General features: G+C 44.1%; 1 protein-coding gene across 2 annotated transcripts; it reads right to left on the bottom strand.

Moving 5' to 3' along the window:
- Window positions 1-1,171: 1,171 nt before the first annotated feature.
- Window positions 1,172-13,263, bottom strand: eif3s6ip (eukaryotic translation initiation factor 3, subunit 6 interacting protein). Of its 2 annotated transcripts, XM_066679728.1 has the most exons (15): window positions 13,115-13,263; window positions 11,547-11,592; window positions 10,161-10,374; window positions 9,925-10,004; window positions 9,557-9,618; window positions 9,379-9,448; window positions 7,774-7,847; window positions 7,454-7,625; window positions 5,629-5,783; window positions 5,335-5,505; window positions 3,849-3,982; window positions 3,530-3,703; window positions 2,969-3,158; window positions 2,806-2,886; window positions 1,172-1,630 (listed from the first exon to the last, which is right to left on the bottom strand). In XM_066679728.1, the coding sequence occupies exons 1-15, from the start codon at window positions 13,139-13,141 to the stop codon at window positions 1,559-1,561; spliced, it is 1,722 nt and encodes a 573-aa protein (XP_066535825.1). In that variant the 5' UTR covers window positions 13,142-13,263; the 3' UTR covers window positions 1,172-1,558. The 2 variants fall into 2 exon arrangements, with proteins under 2 accessions (XP_066535825.1, XP_066535826.1); XM_066679729.1 differs by lacking the exons at window positions 9,925-10,004; window positions 11,547-11,592; window positions 13,115-13,263 and having other exon boundaries at window positions 10,161-10,369.
- Window positions 13,264-21,159: the final 7,896 nt, after the last annotated feature.

Here is a 21,159-nt window from a genome sequence, read left to right as displayed (position 1 = left end):
AGCGCCGTGATCTTGTGGATGCCATCAAATCCTCACAGCAGTGTTTCACCATCTAAAGCCTTCCCAGCAGAGGCTTTTCAGATAAGTGTCATTAGGTGTCTGTAAACCTTTGTCCAATGTAAATGTACCTCGAAGCTACAGTGAGTTTTCTGACACGTAGCGCCCTCTAGTGTTTGAACAAAGAAGCTGCAGATGTTTGGAAGCTCCTATATAAACCAATCAGCCATAACTTTAAAGCCACCTCCTTGTTTCTTCATTCACTGACCTCCACTCACCTACAATTACAGACTGTAGTCAACCTGTTGCTCCGCATACTTCATCACCCCCCTTTCCCCTTTCCCTCAGCGCTCAGGACCCCCACAGAGCAGGTGTGATGTGGTGGTGGATCATTCTCAGCGCTGCAGTGACACTGACGTGGTGGTGGTGTGTTAGTGTGTGTTGTGCTGGTGTAGAGTGGATCAGACACAGCAGTAGCTGCTGGAGTTTTTAAACCCCTCAGTGTCCACTTCCATCATTTGAACACACACTAACACAAAGCTAGCTGATAGATTTTCCTATCAGTAATCCTGAGTTATGCATGAGATGGTCTCTAGGTTCGTTCACTGGTTGCTGCTGAGTGAGTTTGGGATCAGAGGAATCTCTAAAATTTGCAATAGTGCCCCAGGACCAGGATTAAAAAGCCCCGCTGTGAACTGTGTGTAACAAACTTGGCTTTGTGTCTTCATGTAGAAACCCTTCAGCCATTGTGTAGAATTCTTGGAAGCTCACACAAACTGTATGGGGGTGGGGTGGGGTGGGGTGCGGGGGCTGCAGGGCAAAAATATGTTGGATAAAATGGAGCAGCACCAGCAGTACCACAAAAACAACCAAAAGCGCCACCCACGGTCAAGATGACTGCTCTCTTTACAGCTCAGATTATTAAATTGAAATAAATTATCAAAACAAAACAATATAATTAAACTCATACCCATAAATAGGACCCATTACCCAACCAAAATATTAAACTGTCAAGTGCTCTATAAATCACGTACGAAAGGTGCCGTGACCTGCTGCACCGTAACGTTAGCAGCAGATTGAATCCCAGCAGAACATATCTTCAAATATTAAACAGACAATTAATTTTAGAAACTAAAATAAAGAGAAAGAAAAACTCAAGTAATTCATTCACCACATCGAGTTTTATTAAAGTTTTCAACCTACAAAACAACCTTCCGAATGAATTTAGCTGCATCTGTTGGGGTTATGATCAGAGAAGTCATTGAGAAGAAAACCACAAACAAGAATCCGCTCAGACCGGTCCCCGAGAGGAGACCACATCTGCTTCATCTGTGAGAAAAGGGCATGTTCCTGATGAGTTAAGTCAGAGTCAAAGTTGGACCACTGCAGCCTCTGGTCCGTTTCCCGAAGCTTCACAATGTAACGATCATCAGTCAGCGGCAGAGTGTTCAAAAGAGCCACTTGCGCCACAGCGATGATCTCTACTACCCTCGACGCTTCAGGAAACTAAGTCCAGACGGCCGGTGGAGCATCAGAGGCGCTGTTGATGAGGCGAGTTCCTTTATGTGGCCCGTGACGTGCTGCTGGTGCCAGTGGAGCCAGATGCGTTCATCTTCTTCAGGGTGCGGTTCAGCTGGAACGACACAGACACACGAGAGGGTGAACCTCTGGGACTGGATTCACAAATCCTTCGTAAGAGAATCCTAAGGATAAACTCTACGTGGTTTTGGTAGCACTTTAGAATAAGACCACACCGAACGTTTATAAGTGGTTTACAATTTGTTTATTGATGATTATAAAATTTAAAAAAAAGTCATTAATAATCAGTTGTAGCACATAGATAGAGAGGGCACTGGTGACCAAATAGTGAACCCCCATCCACACTGTTAAACCTCATATCTTGCAAAATACTGACCTAACATTGTCTTCTCCATTAATCAGCATTAACCCTGTCTGTTCTGACACTTTCAGAATTAGACAAAAACGCCCTTCTCTGTGTTAAAAACGATTATAAAACGGCCTTGTACAACTATGTATTCATTCACTCATTCATTGTCTGTAACTCTTATCCAGTTCAGGGTCGTGGTGGGTCCAGAGCCTACCTGGAATCACTGGGCACAAGGCAGGAACACACGCTGGAGTGGGCGCCAGTCCTTCACAGGGCAACACATTCACACATTCACTCACACACACACATATGGACACTTTTGAGTCTCCAATCCATCTACCAATGTGTCTTTTTGGAGCATGGGAGGAAACTGGAGCACCCAGAGGACTGGAGCACTCTTCAAAGACAGTCACCCGGAGGAAACCCACGCAGACACAGGGAGAACACACCACATTCCTCACAGACAGTCACCCGGAGGAAACCCACACAGACACAGGGAGAACACACCACACTCCTCACAGTCACCTGGAGGAAACCCACGCAGACACAGGGAGAACACACCACACTCCTCACAGTCACCTCGAGGAAACCCACGCAGACACAGGGAGAACACACCGGGGTGTGTTTTATGCTGCATTTTACATTTTCATCATAAACTAAGTGACACTGGTCTCTGAGGGGCTTCAGCCTGATCCAAAACCTCCTCTAAAACACAGAGTGAAGCGACAAACATCATCTGACTGCGTATATCACATGTAAATGGCCGCACGTCCATGGAGAGTACGTCTGCACATTCTTCCCAAAATGGTTCTAGGTCACTGTGGCATCACATCAAGACAGCTGAACACTTCCACAACACCATTACTTTTAATGAACACTTAAACTGTGTAAAATGTGTACAATAAGAAAGCATGATCTACCTCTTCAAACTTGTGAATCTGTCGAATAAAGAAGTCTCCGTAACGGCGGGCCACCTTGGTGTCTGCAATGTGGATCATGTCCTGAGGAGAGACGGGAACGTTAAACCCCAACTCGACAGTTCACCTGCCTTAATGAGCACATCACATCATCATCCGCACGCACCTTGTCGATGTAGAAGTCGACCTCGGAGGCGGACTGGAACTCTCCGTCCAAGGCCGAGATGCCACTCGTCCAGACCAGGTTCTTCATCTTGTGTTTGAAGACCAGCAGCTGAATCCTGAACTCCTGCTCGGTCATGTCCAAAAAGCCGGCCAGTTTGGCCACAGGCATGGTGGTGTAGAGCTTCAGAAAACTGCACAAGACAAACAAGCAGAAGCATGAAGGAAACACCAGTAGAGAAACGTGGAAAGACGAAGTTAAACGCAGCGAAACAGACACAACGAGCGCGGAGAAATAAGAGCACTGAGTGAAAACGGAGAAGAAAGAGAACAGAGTGAAAACGGCTAAAAACCAGAGCTTCTGCTCCTCGCTCCTCACTGCTGTGCGCTCGGGGTCGGGGTGAACAGCGAGCGGCTCATTATCATTTAAAGGAACAGGTGCTGAAAGCGGGCGTTCTGAACAGGGGCTGTTTACACAGGGGGAGAACACTGCTGTGGGGTTTGGACCAAAGCAGGTCACAGGCGCTTCATTTATTCACGTCCCGTTTATTAAAACTGAACACACCTGCGGATGGTGGAGAGCTGTGCCTGCTGCTGGACCTCCTCTGCAAAAACTTTGAGCTGCTGCTGGAATGGTTCTTTATGGTAGTTGGGGTGCACATTGTCATAGTTGGGCACAACTGGAGACAGAAACTTAGGACAGGCGAAGCTGAACAGCTCCTCGAACACCTGCAGGTCTCTGTCAGAAACAGAGGCAAAAAAACAGATTCAAAACGGACACTTCATTCAGGATCAATATGTCTAAATAATCCAGGGACTACATCTTCCCTCCACATTTCTTTTTCCGATGTGTACCAGAGTTGTTTAACGTACGCATATCTTACCCTTTCTGCATGCGCAGCATCTTGTCTCCGTATTTCTCCCTGAGCTGTGTGTGGATGCTCTCATCGATCCGCATGGGGTACATGGTCAGAGCAATGGCCAGAAGTCCATGCATCTGCTCGTTCTGCTTGTTAATCTGGGGAAACATAATACATGTCCAACATAAACTACTCAATCAAAGCCTGTCCTGAATTACACACACACACACACACCTGCAGGCATGGACATCTTAAACTAACTAATATTCCATCATATTTTCCCACTTCAACCCACACCCTGACCCTAGCAAAGCGAACCCCGCACTAGCTCTCAGACGGTCCAGTGAATGACTCTGGAGTCGACTCCTCAGCACAATGTCAGAAGCGTGGACGGATGATGTGTAATCGTTTGTTCGAGAACAATAATCAGAACCCCTTATTACTATGAGACCGTGTGTCCACGTTTTACAATGTGAGGGGACTGAGAGAATGGAGAGAATTCCTTTAGTTCAGTTAATTCACGCTAAACAGATTCACACATCACATTGAACATCAAACAGCATCCACCCGAACACTGTGCCTGACAGATGCTCAGTGCACACACAGCTGGAGCCGCCTCTGGACTGAAGGGCAGGAGGGAAAACTAGGCAGAAACAAAGACTTACAGTTTCTAATAGAACATTAGTAGGTTTCAGTGAAGCAAAATAAAAGTAAATCAGTTTAATCTGACAAACGATCATTCATTCATTGTCTGTAACCCTTATCTAGTTCAGGGCGACGGTGGGTCCGGAGCCTACCCGGAATCACTGGACACCAGGCAGGAACACACCCAGTCCTTCACTGGGCGACACACACTGACACCTATGGACACTTTTGAGTCACCAATCCACCTACCAACGTGTGTTTTTGAAGCGTGGGAGGAAACCGGAGCACCCGGAGGAAACACATGCAGACACAGGGAGAACACACCACACTCCTCACAGACAGTCACCCGGAGGAAACCCACGCAGACACAGAGAGAACACACCACACTCCTCACAGACAGTCACCCGGAGGAAACCCACGCAGACACAGAGAGAACACACCACACTCCTCACAGACAGTCACCCAGAGGAAACCCACGCAGACACAGGGAGAACACACCAGACCGTGGAGCTGTGTGACCGAGACACTACGTGCACTGCACAATTAAATTAAATGAAATTAAAAACAAACTATACATTTAAATGAACAGTATAATAGAATTAGTTCAGGAAAATTTGTCAAACTCAAAATGTCAGCTTTTCACCATCCAAACTAATCACTATGAGGGGAAAAGAAAAACGTCCCGCCCACTTCATAAAAGCCCAACTGTCCTGTTTCACATCTCAGAAAAATAAAATGTTATGTCTTTCTCAGCTTTAAAGTAAAAAAATCTTAACCTGATGTCCGTCACATCTCCCTTTCCACCATTAAGATGTTGTTCTTGAACACACTGTAGTTAAAGCACTAATAGGTGAAGAGTACCTACCATCTCATACTTGTAGGTGGACCTCTGGAACATGTTCCTCGTCCTCTGAATGTAGAGCAGGATGTTGGCGAAAACACGAATGGCATCCTGGTATCGGCGCATCATCAGGTAGGCAAACCCCACGTAGTAATAAGTGGTGATCTGGCACTCGGGAACCCGGGAGTACATACTCTGTGATACGGCGAGAAGCAGTTGATGAGAAACAGAGTAATAAAGCAAGAAGGTGCCTGGTGAGCTGGGAGCAGGAGAAGACTATGGTGTTGTTATGGAGCAGGTGTTTTAGAGGAGCTTTACCTTCTTGTTGAGCTCAATGTTCTCCAGGACTTTGATAGCCTGGTAGTAGTCCCCCAACAGAGAGTGCAGCCTCAACAAACCCACCAAGCTGAAGTAACCCAGCATCTTATACAGAGAGTGACGGCCATATTCTCCAGCCACGCTCTCCGGGTCTCCTACAGCACACAGAAATCCACAAATCTCAGTCAAAGAGCCACTCCACTAACAGGAGGTTAATGTCTACAGCCCTACTCCGACAGGATTAGTTTTACCTGTGGACGTGGGGTACAGTAATTATTCCCGGAGTATCTCAGTAGTGCGAACTCCCATTTCTAGAAAGATTCCTGAGCCTTTTAACGACTGTAAATGAGCAGTAAAAATAACCCCAGGCTATTAACCCCTTCTGAACTGCCATGTGGGGGAATATCCCGGGGAAAAGTAGATTTTGGTGTGTTTTCTTGAGAAGGGAGAGCTGGAGGAGGGGTTTTGTAATGAAATATACCTTTTAAGTAAAAGCTCAGTGGCTGAATGAAGCCATGATCACATCCACAAAACGACCTGAAGAATCACTCAGTGAAGAGGTATATCTGGTAGCTGTAGGCAAGCTTTGTGCACAATAGTAGCCTCCATGTGTGTTATTACGACTGTGTCCTACTCTTTAACTTACCGTTAAACTGTTTATGACATCAGTTCTAATAACTGTGTGAAGGATTAGTAAAGGTTAGGTGGTCATCTTCTCGCCCGTTATCTCTTGTAAAGGAAGTCGATGGCTGGATATATTTAGGCTGTTCTCAGAACAGTTGTGACAGTCTAAAAACTCCAGTAGCTTTGATGTGTCTGATCCACGCTGTGTGAATCTAGTAGCCACTCCCATCTCTGTCATTTTCACCGAGATTTCTAATCCAGTGTGAATCCACCATTAATATTTACTGATGTCACATGATGACATTACCCCAGCTCCCCACGTGAAACTAATCCCGTCCGAATAGGGCTTATGACATCTTTCTGAAAGTCTCAAGTCACTGGCACAATTAAACAAAGGATATATAACAGTTTCCACAATTCTTAAGCTACACACACTCTCATACACACACAGATTAGAAACAGAGATTGGACCAGCAGAACAAAAACACTTTAAACATGGCTGACAAAAATAATTCGAGGGTCCACGCTTTTGTTTTCTCACCGTTGCTCATAGGACTTCCAGTAATTAAAACAAACCTGTACACGTAGGAAACGTAAAACGTGTGGAGAGGCACGACCCTCAGGTGAGATTCAAAACATCTGGAACACATCACTGATAAATAATTTTACACTGATTTAAAAAAATATCCAAAAACAATTCTTTGACTTAGCTTTTAAGTCGTTTATTAGAGGGATTCCTTGTGTTTTAGGGTGGTCTTGTGTCTTTTCGTTCTTTCTCTTATGTGTATTGGCATATTTTAGTATTTATTTTTTTTATTTCCCTTATTACTACTTTATTACTTCTATACGGTACTGTAATGTATTTATTTACTACTATTTTTTTGCTTTGTGCAGTAAAGCATTCTGAGCCACATTTTGATCTGAAAGGCGCTACACAAAGAAGGTTTACAATAATAAAATTAATTATAATTAGTATCTACAATGTAGATACACACTGGAGCCCTTTTTCTTTGCTTTATTCTAAGTGCTACACCACATCGCTTCTAAATATGAACTATTTCAGGAGCTGCATTGCCAACGCTCCTCACAGTGAAACTCAAAAAACATGCAGCACTCAAACTTTCAGACACCAACAGTAACTTGAGGGTTCATTAAAAGAAACAAACATAAAACACCCAGCAGCTGGACTTCTTCCCCTCACCTCCACTGGTGTAGACCTCCAGTTGGCGGTTAATGTTGCTCTTGTCCACCAGAGAATGCAGCACGTTCAGGACACTGTGCACATTCCAGATCTTGGGGTTGTTCCTGAGGAACTCGATCTCCTCCTCAGACTTCTTGGCCGTCTTACAGCGGTACTGACTGAAGGACTGGAACTGCGGGGGGAGGCAAGGCACAAACAAATGACACCGTCCCTTTAACGTGTCCGGGGTCAGCAGCAGTGCGTCTATGTTCCATAAAATCACAATGCAATATTTTAACTCGTAAAGACACAGGTGACTGTGAGGGCTAGTTCGACTTTACCTGGTAGATGAACTCATCGATGATGTCCCAGAGCCACTGGTTGGGAAGCTCCAATGGGGCAGGGCCATCAGCATCTAATGGGGGGAGAGGAGAGAGAAAAATAACAAAAATCAATCCAAAGATAGGGGTAGGGTTCTTCTACAAATGTAAATATAATGCACTGCGCAAGAACCTTTTATTTCATTGGCTGTAAATAGGGCTGTCACAATCATGATGTTTCAGGTTAAATATTCTACATGTATTTACTCATCTCCTGGGCACACGGCAGGATCACACCCTGGACAGAGCACCAGTCCCTCACAGGGAATCATAAATATTATAAATGAAGTTTCCACCCTCTATTTTAGTGAATCTGTTGGTTAAACATCATTAAAACAGTTGCATCAATATTACAGGGCAAAAAGTTCTTAAACCCACTGAAGAGTCGTCTTCGAAAGAGTTAAAGGCTAAGAAGCAGCTCTATGAAAGTGTCAAACAAATAAATACAGTGGAGTTTGAGTTCCTAACTTGGGTTTATTGAGAGTCAGAAAACATGTTATTTCTTACTAATTGAAGGAATAAGGTTTAAAAGACCGTTGCCCCCCCCCCCCCCAACAGTGTTGGGAAACTCTAATAGGCGTCTTACCTGTGACGCAGATGGTGGACAACAACTCTAGAAGTCGCACTTAATTTAATGCAAAATGACGAAAAGGTGTGTTGTTTTTGGCTGCAATCATTCAATGTACAGTGGGACATCTGTGAACAAATGGCCCAAAGATCCCAAAATATCCAGAAAATGGACTACATTTGTCCACTTTAAACGGGCACTTTGGAAAGGACCCTCCGCTCACTCCGTTATCTGTAGCTCATTTCACTGGCGCTTTTCCAACAATATGGGCATGTAAGGACACCAACGAAAGGTGTTCAAGAGCCTCTGTAACATGGAGGTAAACAGGGTAAGGACACTCACTTCGCCTGTTTTAGTTGGTGTTAGTTAACGTTAGCTTGACTCGCTAAACTCGGTGGCTCAGATTATACTCAGCTACGTAGCTGCATTACGGAGGTTTATAGTGTCGGATGAATTCGAGTTCGACTTCGATCACATTTACAAGAATAACGGTACCTCTACATTTGAGTTTAGCTTATTGCTAGGCTATTGTCATGAATAATGTTGGTTATTTAGCTAGATACTGTCATAACAGTCAGTCATAACGGTGTTTTACCGCGGCGTTGTTCAGCCGTTGTCCACCAGTGACGTCACGGTCGCGTTCAAGAATTTCCGTAGCGAGCTCTGGTTTTTCCGTCATTTTAATAAAATTGTCAGTTTTAAAGCAAATTAAGCTGCTATTTTCATTTTAATTCATACTTATATCTGTCAGTGACTACAATAATGTGGAATATTCATGGAGGTCCATTAAGTGGTGCTTAGCCTTTAAGAAGCAAAAAACCTTTGAGATATTTTGACTCTTATCTTCCCCGAGCTCTTTGAGGGAAATGCCTCCAATTCATAGTTTGATGTGAAATTAATTCACTGACGAAGATGAGGTGATTACAAACTAATTACAACAAGCCTAAAGTAAAAGTGTAGATTAATGGACAAATAAAACACTGACATCTCACACTTACTGAGGATATAGTTGAAGAGATTGCAGTAATTGTAGTACGACTCAAACCTCTGATCCAGTGTAGGACCTCCCTAAACACAGACCCAAAAAGTACAGTTACCCACTGAAACATTAGAGGAAATGTAGCCAAACTGTAAAAGAAACACAACAAAAGTTAAAGCAACTGACACAGTACTTACGCTGACTTTGGCGTAGATGTGTCTGTAGTACAACTCCTTGTAAAGGATCAAGAAAACAGCATCTACAGAACAAAAGCAAAGTGAAGGAACATGTTCAATGACCTCAGACTGGAATTCAAAAGATTTACAAAATGCTTTTAAAGAATTCAAAGAGTCATTTTAAAGCCACTAAATTAACATTTAACTGTATCTGTCAATCTGTTGAGTCCCCCGATACCTGACGTACTACTGTTTCAGGAAAACGCACCATTTGTGACATGATAATGAGGATAAACATGACAGTAAACGCACAGCAAAGCCATCAGTGCAGCCCCTCAATTCTCGTCTATAATCACAGCCCATTAAAGTCGTAAAGACAAATAACTCACCGTTTCCTACCAGCGAGGCAATGGCTTCTGCCTCAGGCCACGGAGAGGTCTTGAAGAAGCGGTCAGTTAACTTGTTCCAGCTGAGGGTTGTTTTAAGTGAAACAGAAAACCAGACAGGTCACTACCACCACTGATTAAAGCTACGCCTGCAGAATAACTGTGTGAAGGATTAAGCTTTTCACTGAACGCCTCCTCAAGTGTCCAGACCACGTGTGCTGCGTGTCCGTTATCTTTACCTGTTCTCGTACACGTCCTGGATTTCGTAGATCTTCTGTTCGATGCTCTCGCTGGAGACACGGTTGGCCTGCAGCTCATAGACTTTCTGGTCGATCAGGTCAGAGATGGTCTTGTGGAAATACTGCAGGAAGTTCTTTATCACCTCGGGGATCACGTGGTACGTCTGCTGGTGTTCGTACTGACGCTCGTAAGCCAGGTCTGCTTTAGGGTCGCCTACAGAGAGGAGAGCTTTTCAGGACTTTAACAAGGGGTCTGTGAGGTTGATTGTATTTATTTATTTAAATAGCCTTCTGATCACTCATTAAATAAACTATTGAAGTTATATTAAGTTTATATTTGATCAGGTGACTCATGGCGTTTTCCCACTGCGGTGAACTTACACTTACTCAAGTCCCTTAACTAACTTCGGTCCTGGAAGTGGGTTCTGGGTGGGTTTGACACTATAGGCTACGTAAGAGCTCTGCGAGCGTTTTTTTTTTTTTCTTTCCTGGAAACTTCCGTATTCTTCATTCATTCATTCATTGTCTGTAACCCTTATCCAGTTCAGGGTCGCGGTGGGTCCAGAGCCTACCTGGAATCATTGGGCGCAAGGTGGGAATACACCCTGGAGGGGGCGCCAGTCCTTCACAGGGCAACACACACACTCACACCTATGGACACTCACCAATCTACCTTCCAACGTGTGTTTTTGGACCGTGGAAGGAAAAAGGAGCACCCGGAGGAAACCCACGCAGACACCGAGAGAACACACCACACTCCTCACAGACAGTCACCCGGAGGAAACCCACGCAGACATAGGGAGAACACACCACACTCCTCACAGACAGTCACCCGGAGGAAACCCACACAGACACAGGGAGAACACACCACACTCCTCACAGACAGTCACCCGGAGGAAACCCACACAGACACAGGGAGAACACACCACACTCCTCACAGACAGTCACCCGGAGGAAACCCACGCAGACACAGAGAGAACACACCACACTCCTCACAGACAGTCACCCGGAGGAAACCCACACAGACACAGGGAGAACACACCACACTCCTCACAGACAGTCACCCGGAGGAAACCCACACAGACACAGGGAGAACACACCACACTCCTCACAGACAGTCACCCGGAGGAAACCCACTCCAGGTCCCTGGAGCTGTGTGACTGTGACACTACCTGCTGCACCACCGTGCTGCCCTCTTCATTTGTTCAATACTTTTATTCCTCTCTGATGTCCGCACCACATCTGAGTAAATCTCTCACTGTGAATGTGTTTGGAGTAGCGTAGGTGCAATGCAGTGGAAAAGTGCAGTTAAGCGTCACGTTTGTTTGTTTTGGTCACACAGATCTTCAGTCTGATCTAAACATTGTCTACACCAACGCTACTCACCAGTGTGAAGATCGTAGTCATTGGGGTAGCTGTAGGGATCATATTGCTACAAACAGACAAAAATATTGATGTTACATCAAACACAAACATTTTATAAAAAAAAACACAGCCACAACAGCACCGTCCAACTCTATAAAGCTACCCTCACTATTCACTGTGAGAATCAGTTACAAAGAGTTTTCCAAACGTTGTGATATTGCTTTTAAAACTACACTATGACAGTTTGGGGACTTGGCGCCCTCACTGGTGGCAATCTGTAATAACACTTAGCGCTTTTCCACCAATGAGGAACCAGAGCAGACCACCTTTGTTCTCAGCTGGAACCAAACAGAGCTGGTTCTTCTGAGAGAGCCATCGACTTCGCTGCTCTCCATTTTCACAGTAAAGGGGCATTCAGGGAACATTCAGGGAACAGACTCAGACCTCGGTGATGGAAATGTCTTCCATGTAAATGAAAGTGATTTATGTCAAAAATATTATACGCAAGACTTCAACAAACAAATCTCAGGATACATTTCCAAACAAGGCTCCTGTTACCCACTGGGTCCTGCCTCATTCGTGAGCTCCCCCTGCCCCTAAAGACGGCCGGTCCTGAGGGCTCCGCGTGTGCTCTCTCTCCTCCCATTCTCTGTTTTTCAGAGCTGTAACTTCTCTGTCTCTGCAGCGTGTCTTTGAGCCAGTGTCTGTGCCGTTTGAAGAGTAACACGGTCTGAAAGACTACTCCGACACTGAATGACTGTCTGAGGTTTTACAGTGTGGCCTTCAGCGGGAGGATGACTCCTCTCATGACAAAACTGCAGGGTCACTGGAGATTTCAGACCATGTCTAAAACATAATGTACTGTTATATCAGACATCACACCCCCCGAGCTCTTAATCCCACCACTGCACAGAAAAGACTCCTCTATAAGCAACACATTCACAAAACGCTTTGAATAACAATGTTCACATCATAATTTGAGTAAAACATTTTGAAAAATCAGTGGAGTCTCCTTTTAACGAATGAATGAATGTGAACGGCGCCTTTACGTTCCACACTGCAGTGTGTATAAACCTATAAAGGCCTGTTTTCTCTTTTAAAAATGGCTCGGTCAGTGTGTGTTTTGATTGTAATTAAGCCTCCGTTTTAAATGAGAAACATCTGTAAGGTCACTTTTTTTTAAATTGTCCAGTTAATACAGCAATGTGTTCTTATCTTTCACAGACACCGTTAACCGTATCATGAACACACCCTAACATTAAAAACACGACACGACACACAAAACTATCATTAACGTCGTCTTTATCCTAAACCGAGTTTAAAAAACAATAATTATCCGATCGTCAAACATCTCAATATATCACTAGGCCGTTCGGGTTAAAGCTAAAGCTGCCGGTTCATTGGAATTCTCCGTACCACCTTAAATGCTGCGCCACACCGGTACTGACCGCATCATTTAAGGAGGAACGTAGAATTAGGGTAAGGAAAAAGCTAAGCTAAGCTAACACAACATTATAGCAGAATAAAAGGAAATAAATCCTAATGAGAGTTCAATGCTGTTGGAGTAAGACTGAGCTATAAACCCTTACTTCCTCTTCTTCGTTTGGGTAAGACATGGCGAAGCGCTGAGCTTGTGTTTGTATCTTTATTAAACTCGTAAAACCAAGGCTTTCGGCTCCAACACGAGTCTCCGGCTCAGAGAGAGAGGGAGAACCGAGCTTCCGGCGGAAGAGAGAAAGAGAGAGGGGGTGTTCAAAATGTTCCCTTGATCCCTACTTAGTGCACTACATAGGAGATTAAACAATGGATCGTACATTCTAACAGGGCACAGAAATATCAGACAGCAGGCTTTATTTATATAGAAATGCTCACTGATATGTAAATAAGATACTGAAATGGTACAGAAAGCGTTATTTTTGAGCTACATAGTGCACTACGGAGGGTTCAAGGATTTGAACTACAGAAACGGAGCTATAATAAAAGTCCCACCGTATTAACCCTGTCCTCTAATATATTATATTATATTATTATAGCAAATATTATTATGGTTAAGTGTACTGGATTAGTGTCTGAGAACTCCTGCATGGCCAGCGTTACATCAGTATAACTATTTCAATAAAATCTGCATTTTAATATTTATTGTTTTCTCATAATTTTGACCTTAAATCGTCTGATGAGCATCTGTTCTAATGGAATATTATTTGCTCATATTCAGTTTATTCATTTCAATATTATTTGCAAAACATTTGCAGCTTTACAGAGATCTCAATCCTACGACGGAGTTTTGGGGCACAGCACTGAAAAAAAAAAAAGATCCCGAGAATAAAGTCCGAGAAAAAAAAATCTCTAAATAATTTGCAGCACGTCAAATGGCGCAGACACATCCACGGTGTAACTGAGGAATGCAGTGTGTTGCTGAAGTCATACTACGGTGTAGAAGTCAGGAATAAACACTTCTCTTCCACATCAGGATCGTGATTAGTGTTTAAACCCTGAATCGGTGCATGAACCAGTTTCTTCAGAAGAGGGCGTAGTTTCCCAGAATACAACAAATGATCACGGTTCCGGAGGGAGATGATCTCCGGCGCCCCCACGAGGCTCCATCTCGTCACTGCTCGGACTCGTACAATTAACTAAAGCTGTGTTTATCGCAGTCAGGGGCTTTTATTATTTAATAAATAATTCTGTTCACTTCACTGACGGGGGTGGGGGGTCGGCGATGAGCTCTCGCCCCTCGCTGTATGCTTAGCTGAACTTATGTGTGCTTTTAGGTCCTTTACACCTTTATTTCCTACACAAAACATGGGCATTTCTTTTTTAATTAATCCGAGAACTTACATTTACGTTTCGGCAGAGCTGCTCGAGATGAGGGTAGGTACATGAGCTTTGTCTGACGTAAACAAGGACTGCAGACTGACCAATTAAATGTTTACAGAGAAGGTTATCGACCAATAGCGGTAGCTCTACAGTCAGACCGTCCAATCAGAAGATTGTAGGCTACGTCACCACGCCCCCTTCTCACTCAAGCGAACCAATCGGAGTAGGGGAGGGCGGGACTAGTTTGTGAACGAAACTTCTCGAAGTTCTATGTAAGCTCTAGAAAAACAAAATAACGGACGTTTGTGAAATTCCGCCCGGACATTTATTCAAGTCTAAAAAAGAGGACAGGTCCGGTTAAAGGAGGACGTCTGGTCACACTATATTAACCCACACAGTGTTTCTCTAAATATTCTGACTATATTCTCAGAATTATACTGATTTTTTTAGTCAGTTATTCCAAGATTGTTCTCAGAATTCTATATATATATATATTTCAACGCTGTGGATCCTGGAACAAACTTAAAGGTGCAATGTGCGATTTCATTTCAGTCTGTGTTCTGTTAGTTAATAGCCACTAGAGACTGACCACTGCACTATTGCAAGTCAAAGCGACCACAATTTCTTTTATTTTATTTTTTTATGTTTTTTTTTTTTAAAGTACGTTTGTAAAATACACTTTACCAAAGCACGAGGAGGATAAAGTCCAGGTAATGTCCGGGACGAATGTTGCAAATGGTCGTGTTCATACACACACAGCTCCTCTGAGGGAAGGGGTGTAAGTCTGGTTTAACTGAGTGCTGCTTTTCCAAAGCCGCAATGTCAAACTCGTCCTGCAGATGGAGACATATGTCCGTTTAGGATTTTAAAGGTTGCTCTCGAGTGATTCCAATACCTCTGGGATGAGTTGGACTGGTGTTTTTGATCCAGAACTAATCCTCAAACACTGGAGCCTGACGTCACTAATGTTTATGAGAGAGATAAAGAAAGAAAGAAAGAAAGAGAGAGAGAGACCATAGGTCGTACAGACACCAGACTTGGAGAGTGGGTTACAAAAATGACATTGATTGGTCTGATGGTGGCGCTATAGTTAAAATGATAATAATAATAATAATAATATCATTAATGTGGTTATTAGTTTTTTTCCCTTTATTGATACACTAGATGGTGGAACAATTCAGTGAGAATTTGATGGCATTCAGCCACATGAACTTTAGCAAAATGAGGTGCTGGTGTTGAATGATTAGTTCTACACAGTCATAACAAAATGGTACGAGGTTTAAAAACTCCAGCAGCACTGCTGTGTCTGATCCACTCTACACCAGCACAACACACACTAACACACCACCACCACGTCAGTGTCACTTAAGGTCACATAACGACACAGTCTCGAGACAGTCGCACCCTGGCATTATTTGTCTAGTTGCTGATGTTCCGGTGCAATCTGTCTGTTTAATGGAAATCTTCCACAAGCAAATCTTGGAAGCTGCATGACGCAGCAAACGTTTTTTTCCATGTGTGTGAGTTTGGTGTGTTCTCTCTGTGTCTGCGTGGGTTTCCTCTGGGTGACTGTCTGTGAGGAGTGTGGTCTGTTCTCTCTGTGTCTGCGTGGGTTTCCTCCGGGTGACTGTCTGTGAGGAGTGTGGTGTGTTCTCTCTGTGTCTGCGTGGGTTTCCTCCAGGTGACTGTCTGTGAGGAGTGTGGTGTGTTCTCCCTGTGTCTGCGTGGGTTTCCTCCGGGTGACTGTCTGTGAGGAGTGTGGTGTGTTCTCCTTGTGTCTGCGTGGGTTTCCTCCGGGTGACTGTCTGTGAGGAGTGTGGTGTGTTCTCTCTGTGTCTGCGTGGGTTTCCTCCGGGTGACTGTCTGTGAGGAGTGTAGTGTGTTCTCCCTGTGTCTGCGTGGGTTTCCTCCGGGTGACTGTCTGTGAGGAGTGTGGTGTGTAACACTCCTGACCCACTGCTTGAGAAGGTTGTTCCTTAATTAATGAACTGAGTGAGGTGTTGAATGGGTGGTGTTTGGCCCCAGACTAAAATACCTTAATCAATGTTGATAAAAACAGACACACTGTCTATTAGAATAATTAAAAAAGACTGGTGGCTTTTAAGTGAATTTTAATAAAGTGAAGTTGACAAAAAGAAGTAAATATTTGTTTAAAAATCAAACTAAAAGTGAGGGTGTGAGTAACAGGGTGAACGTGTGAAACTTCATTTGTGTGAGTGTGTAAAATTGGCCTCAGGTGTGTGTGTGTGACTTGATGAGTGTGTGAAATAGTCTATAGTTATGAACGTGTGAGAGACTGGGTGAAATATATAGTAACTTTACAGAAGATGGAGAAAACATTCTTAACTTTCAGTGGAAGTCAATGTAAAAAGATTATATTCAATTATATAACTGAGATCATTTGGACTGTTTTTATTGGTTCATTCGTCACTGAAATGTTCAAACAGTGTGAAGAACAGCTGCTGTGTAAATGATGTAGTAACTAAACATCCACAAACAAGGCTTTCTTTGGACAGTGGGGATATGGTTGCCCTGGTATTCCAGGTGGTTGCTAAAACGGTGTCTAGGCTGTTGCTAGGGTATCCATGGGTGTCACCAAGGGGTTGCTAGGTGATTGGTAGGGTAAGCCTGGTGGCTACAAAGTGATGCTAGGGTGTAGCGTTGGTATACAAGGTGGTGAAATGAAGGTTGGATTACTGCTGGACAACAAATCAATATAAACATATATCACATTTATCAATAAATACCTAAACTACAGAAAACTATGGATACTGGAAGCCTGTGCTAGCATTTCTCCTGCGGTGTTGCTATCAGTGTGTGAAGAGTGGGAGAAGAGGGTTGCATTGACAATCAACACAATGGGCAGCGCTTTGAACACATTTTATAAGTGGTCAGAAACGTTTAAATAACTCATGAAAGAATAAAGTTACGTTAAAACCATAAAATTTTCTTGTGAAATTCCCAATACGTTTGATGTGTCACATGACCCTCTTCCCATTGAAAAAACAAAAGTTGGATCCAAAATGGCCGACATCAAAATGGCCGCCATGTTCACCACCCATCTTGAAAAGTTTCCCCACTCCCATATATTAATGTACCACAAACAGGAAGTTAATATCACCAACCATTCACATTTTATTATGGTGTATCCATATAAATGGCCCACCCTGTACACAGTTTCAATAACAATGATTTTTAAACTTATTTTCAATATTTAAGTACACGTTATTTACAGTAGCTGTTGTCAGTTCAGCACTCTGTATAAAATGTAGATTAAAAATATTAGTAGGTTTATGTTTGATGGCAAGGTCATGCTTCTTCTTTGTTTTTGGCAGTTTTTCAGTAGATTTTATTCATTTTATATTGATATCACAATTATATCGTATCAATCGGAATTAAGAAATATATCGTGATATACATTTTTGACCGTATCGTCCAGCCCTGGGTAGGATGTTGCTATGGCTTCAAACTCAAAAACTCGGGGACGAGAAACATTTCTCATGGCGGTGAATAGAATATAATTTTTTTATAAAATTCAGAAGATGTCTCCTCACTTTTTGCTGCTCTTCGGTTTGTGTCCAGGAAACAGCTTTAATCTGTTTACGAAGCCCCGGTGTCAGTAGAAAAAAAAAAAAAGTGGCTTGGTCAGACACGCTTCTTCTCTCTCTGCTCACAGGAGGAAAACGAAGAGAGAGAGAACTCTCCAAATGTTAAAAATCATGAAAATAGAGGACATTAGATATCACTCTATTCCTGCTTCATGAGTGTGTATTATTGATTTATTTCTACTGTAGTTGGGACTGACTCTAAATTCAGGAGAGCGCTAACTGCATGAAAGTAAACACAGAGGGAAAGTGCTACAAAACTTAACAGCTCGAGTTACACATGAGTTTCTGTGGGAATTCAAACAGTGAATAAACACTTACAGACAACAAGATACAGTCGCTTCTTACTCACACGCACCGCTCCACCTTAAAAGATACAGTCGCTTTTTACTCACGCACACCACTCCACCTTAAAAGATACAGTCACTTCTTACTCACACGCACCGCTCCACATTAAAAGATACAGTCGTTTCTTACTCACACACCGCTCCACCTTAAAAGATACAGTGGTTTCTTACTCACACACACCGCTCCACATTAAAAGATACAGTCGCTTCTTACTCACTCACACCGCTCCACCTTAAAAGATACAGTCGCTTCTTACTTACACACACTGCTCCACCTTAAAAGATACAGTCGCTTCTTACTCACACACACCGCTCCACCTTAAAAGATACAGTGGTTTCTTACTCACACACACCGCTCCACCTTAAAAGATACAGTCGTTTCTTACTCACACACACCGCTCCACCTTAAAAGATGCAGTTGCTTCTTACTCACACACACCACTCCACCTTAAAAGATACAGTCGCTTCTTACTCACACACACCGCTCCACATTAAAAGATACAGTCGCTTCTTACTCACACACACCGCTTCACCTTAAAAGATACAGTCGCTTCTTACTCACACACACCGCTCCACATTAAAAGATACAGTCGCTTCTTACTCACACACATCGCTCCACATTAAAAGATACAGTCGTTTCTTACTCACACACACCGCTCCACCTTAAAAGATACAGTCGCTTCTTACTCACACACACCGCTCCACCTTAAAAGATGCAGTTACTTCTTACTCACACACACCGCTCCACATTAAAAGATACAGTCGCTTCTTACTTACACACACTGCTCCACCTTAAAAGATATAGTCGCTTCTTACTCACACACACCGCTCCACCTTAAAAGATAGATTCGCTTCTTACTCACTCACACCGCTCCACCTTAAAAGATGCAGTCACTTCTAAACATAATCAAACCAGAGAGAAAAGCTCTTCCCCACAGCCATAGATATTGCCTTTAAGTTAACCTAAGTGTTTCTCAAGGCTGGTTCTCACATTAATCCGCTCTAAGTGATGTCACGTGTTCTGCTTGATGGTCAAAAACGTCCCACAGTTCGGTTTGGAGTGATTCTGACATTGCAGCTTAAATTGCACACAGGCGTACTGATGCTCACACAGAAGACTGAGTGGTGAAGATGATGGTCGCTGGTCTACCACTGAAGTGTTCAGCCTCATCAGAATCAGGCCTAGGGTCTAGACATGCCCTGACTAAGCTAAATCTCAAATGACTGTGAATACAGGGCACTGTAGTATTTCAACAGCATCCAGATGCCTCTTGTTAAAACAGAGTAAAGGCTTCGGCGAATATAATAGTGCACTACTCGCAGTGGAGTGTTGTGCACAGGTCGAATAAAGACGACTTCTTTGTTGTCTTCTGGCTGCTTCCACTAGGTGTCACCACAGTGGATCATGATGATCAGTATATTCAACTTGGCACAGGTTTCATTCTGGATGCCCTTCCTGATGTACCCCTCCCCTTTATCCAGGCTTGGGACCTCCTGGGTCTGGGGCACTCACACATCTATGGACACTCTCACTGTGGGAGGACTATGAAGCCCCTGGAGGAAACCCACTCAGGTACCTATCTCCCCTCAACGTGGCCAAGAACTGCCTTCTACTGCAGGAAAATACATTTGATGCAAAAGGATCAATCAACACTCTACTATTTTGGCATGATGTGTAGAGGCTTTCACGTTGGACCAATACCAGAGCCAGTACAAAATGGTACACCGAAATGCGTATACGTGGAGGTACAGAGAGCCAAGCAGAATCCTGACGGTGAGGCCAGTTTAACACACTGAACATATCAGACTCTCCATCTACTTGTGGATGAAGTGTCTGTGGCTGAGACTACAGTGCCCCCTGTTGAAGGGGGTGGATATATCAAGAGGCAAGTTTATATTGAATGGATAAGGAAGGAAGAGAGCTGAGGAGACAGGGTCCTGTTTCACTGAGCTCATCCTGGGACCACTTTTGAGCACTGTACTGACCACTACACAACCGGAACATGCCAAAGGTAGGTCTAACCCGATCTGATCTAAGAGATCGGCACTGAGGCCAATCACAGCATTATTTTATTCAGCTGTATCTGCTTAATTGAGCTCTATCTTACGTCTGATCCTCTGTTTCCTCTAGAGGGCGATCTCACACTCCCTCTTCCTCCCCCTCCTCCTCTTCACCATCCTCCACCTCCTTCTCCACCTCTTCCTCCAACACAACCACCTCCTCTTTCTCCTCCGGCACCACCACCTCCTCCTCCTCCAACATCACCACCTCCTCCTCCTCACACTCCTCCTCTTCCTCCAACACCACCACCTCCTCCTCCTCCTCTTCCAAAACCACCACCTCCTCTTCCTATTCCTCCTCTCCTCCTCCAACACCACCACCTCCTCCTCCTCTTCCTCCACCACCACCACCTCCTCCTCCTCCTCCAACATCACCACCTCCTCCTCTCCTCCTCCTCCAACATCACCACCTCCTCCTCTCCTCCTCCTCCAACACCACCACCTCCTCTCCTCCTCCAGCACCACCACTTCCTCATCTCCTCCTCCTCCAACATCACCACCTCCTCCTCTCCTCCTCCTCCAACATCACCACCTCCTCCTCCTCCAACACCACCACCTCCTCTTCCTCCACCACTACTTACTCCTCCTCCTCTTCCAAAACCACCATCACCTTTTTCTCCAACACCACCACCTCCTCCTCCTCCTCCTCTTCCAAAACCACCACCTCCTCTTCCTATTCCTCCTCTCCTCATCCAACACCACCACCTCCTCTCCTCCTCCTCCTCCAACACCACCACCTCCTCCTCCTCTTCCTCCACCACCACCACCTCCTCCTCCTCCTCCAACATCACCACCTCCTCCTCT

The sequence above is a fragment of the Hoplias malabaricus genome, chromosome 8 (genome assembly GCF_029633855.1).
Source record: "Hoplias malabaricus isolate fHopMal1 chromosome 8, fHopMal1.hap1, whole genome shotgun sequence".
Taxonomy (NCBI): Eukaryota; Metazoa; Chordata; class Actinopteri; order Characiformes; family Erythrinidae; genus Hoplias; species Hoplias malabaricus.
The sequence above is the reverse complement of the archived record's forward strand: the minus strand, read 5'-3'. Positions and strand labels throughout refer to the sequence as shown.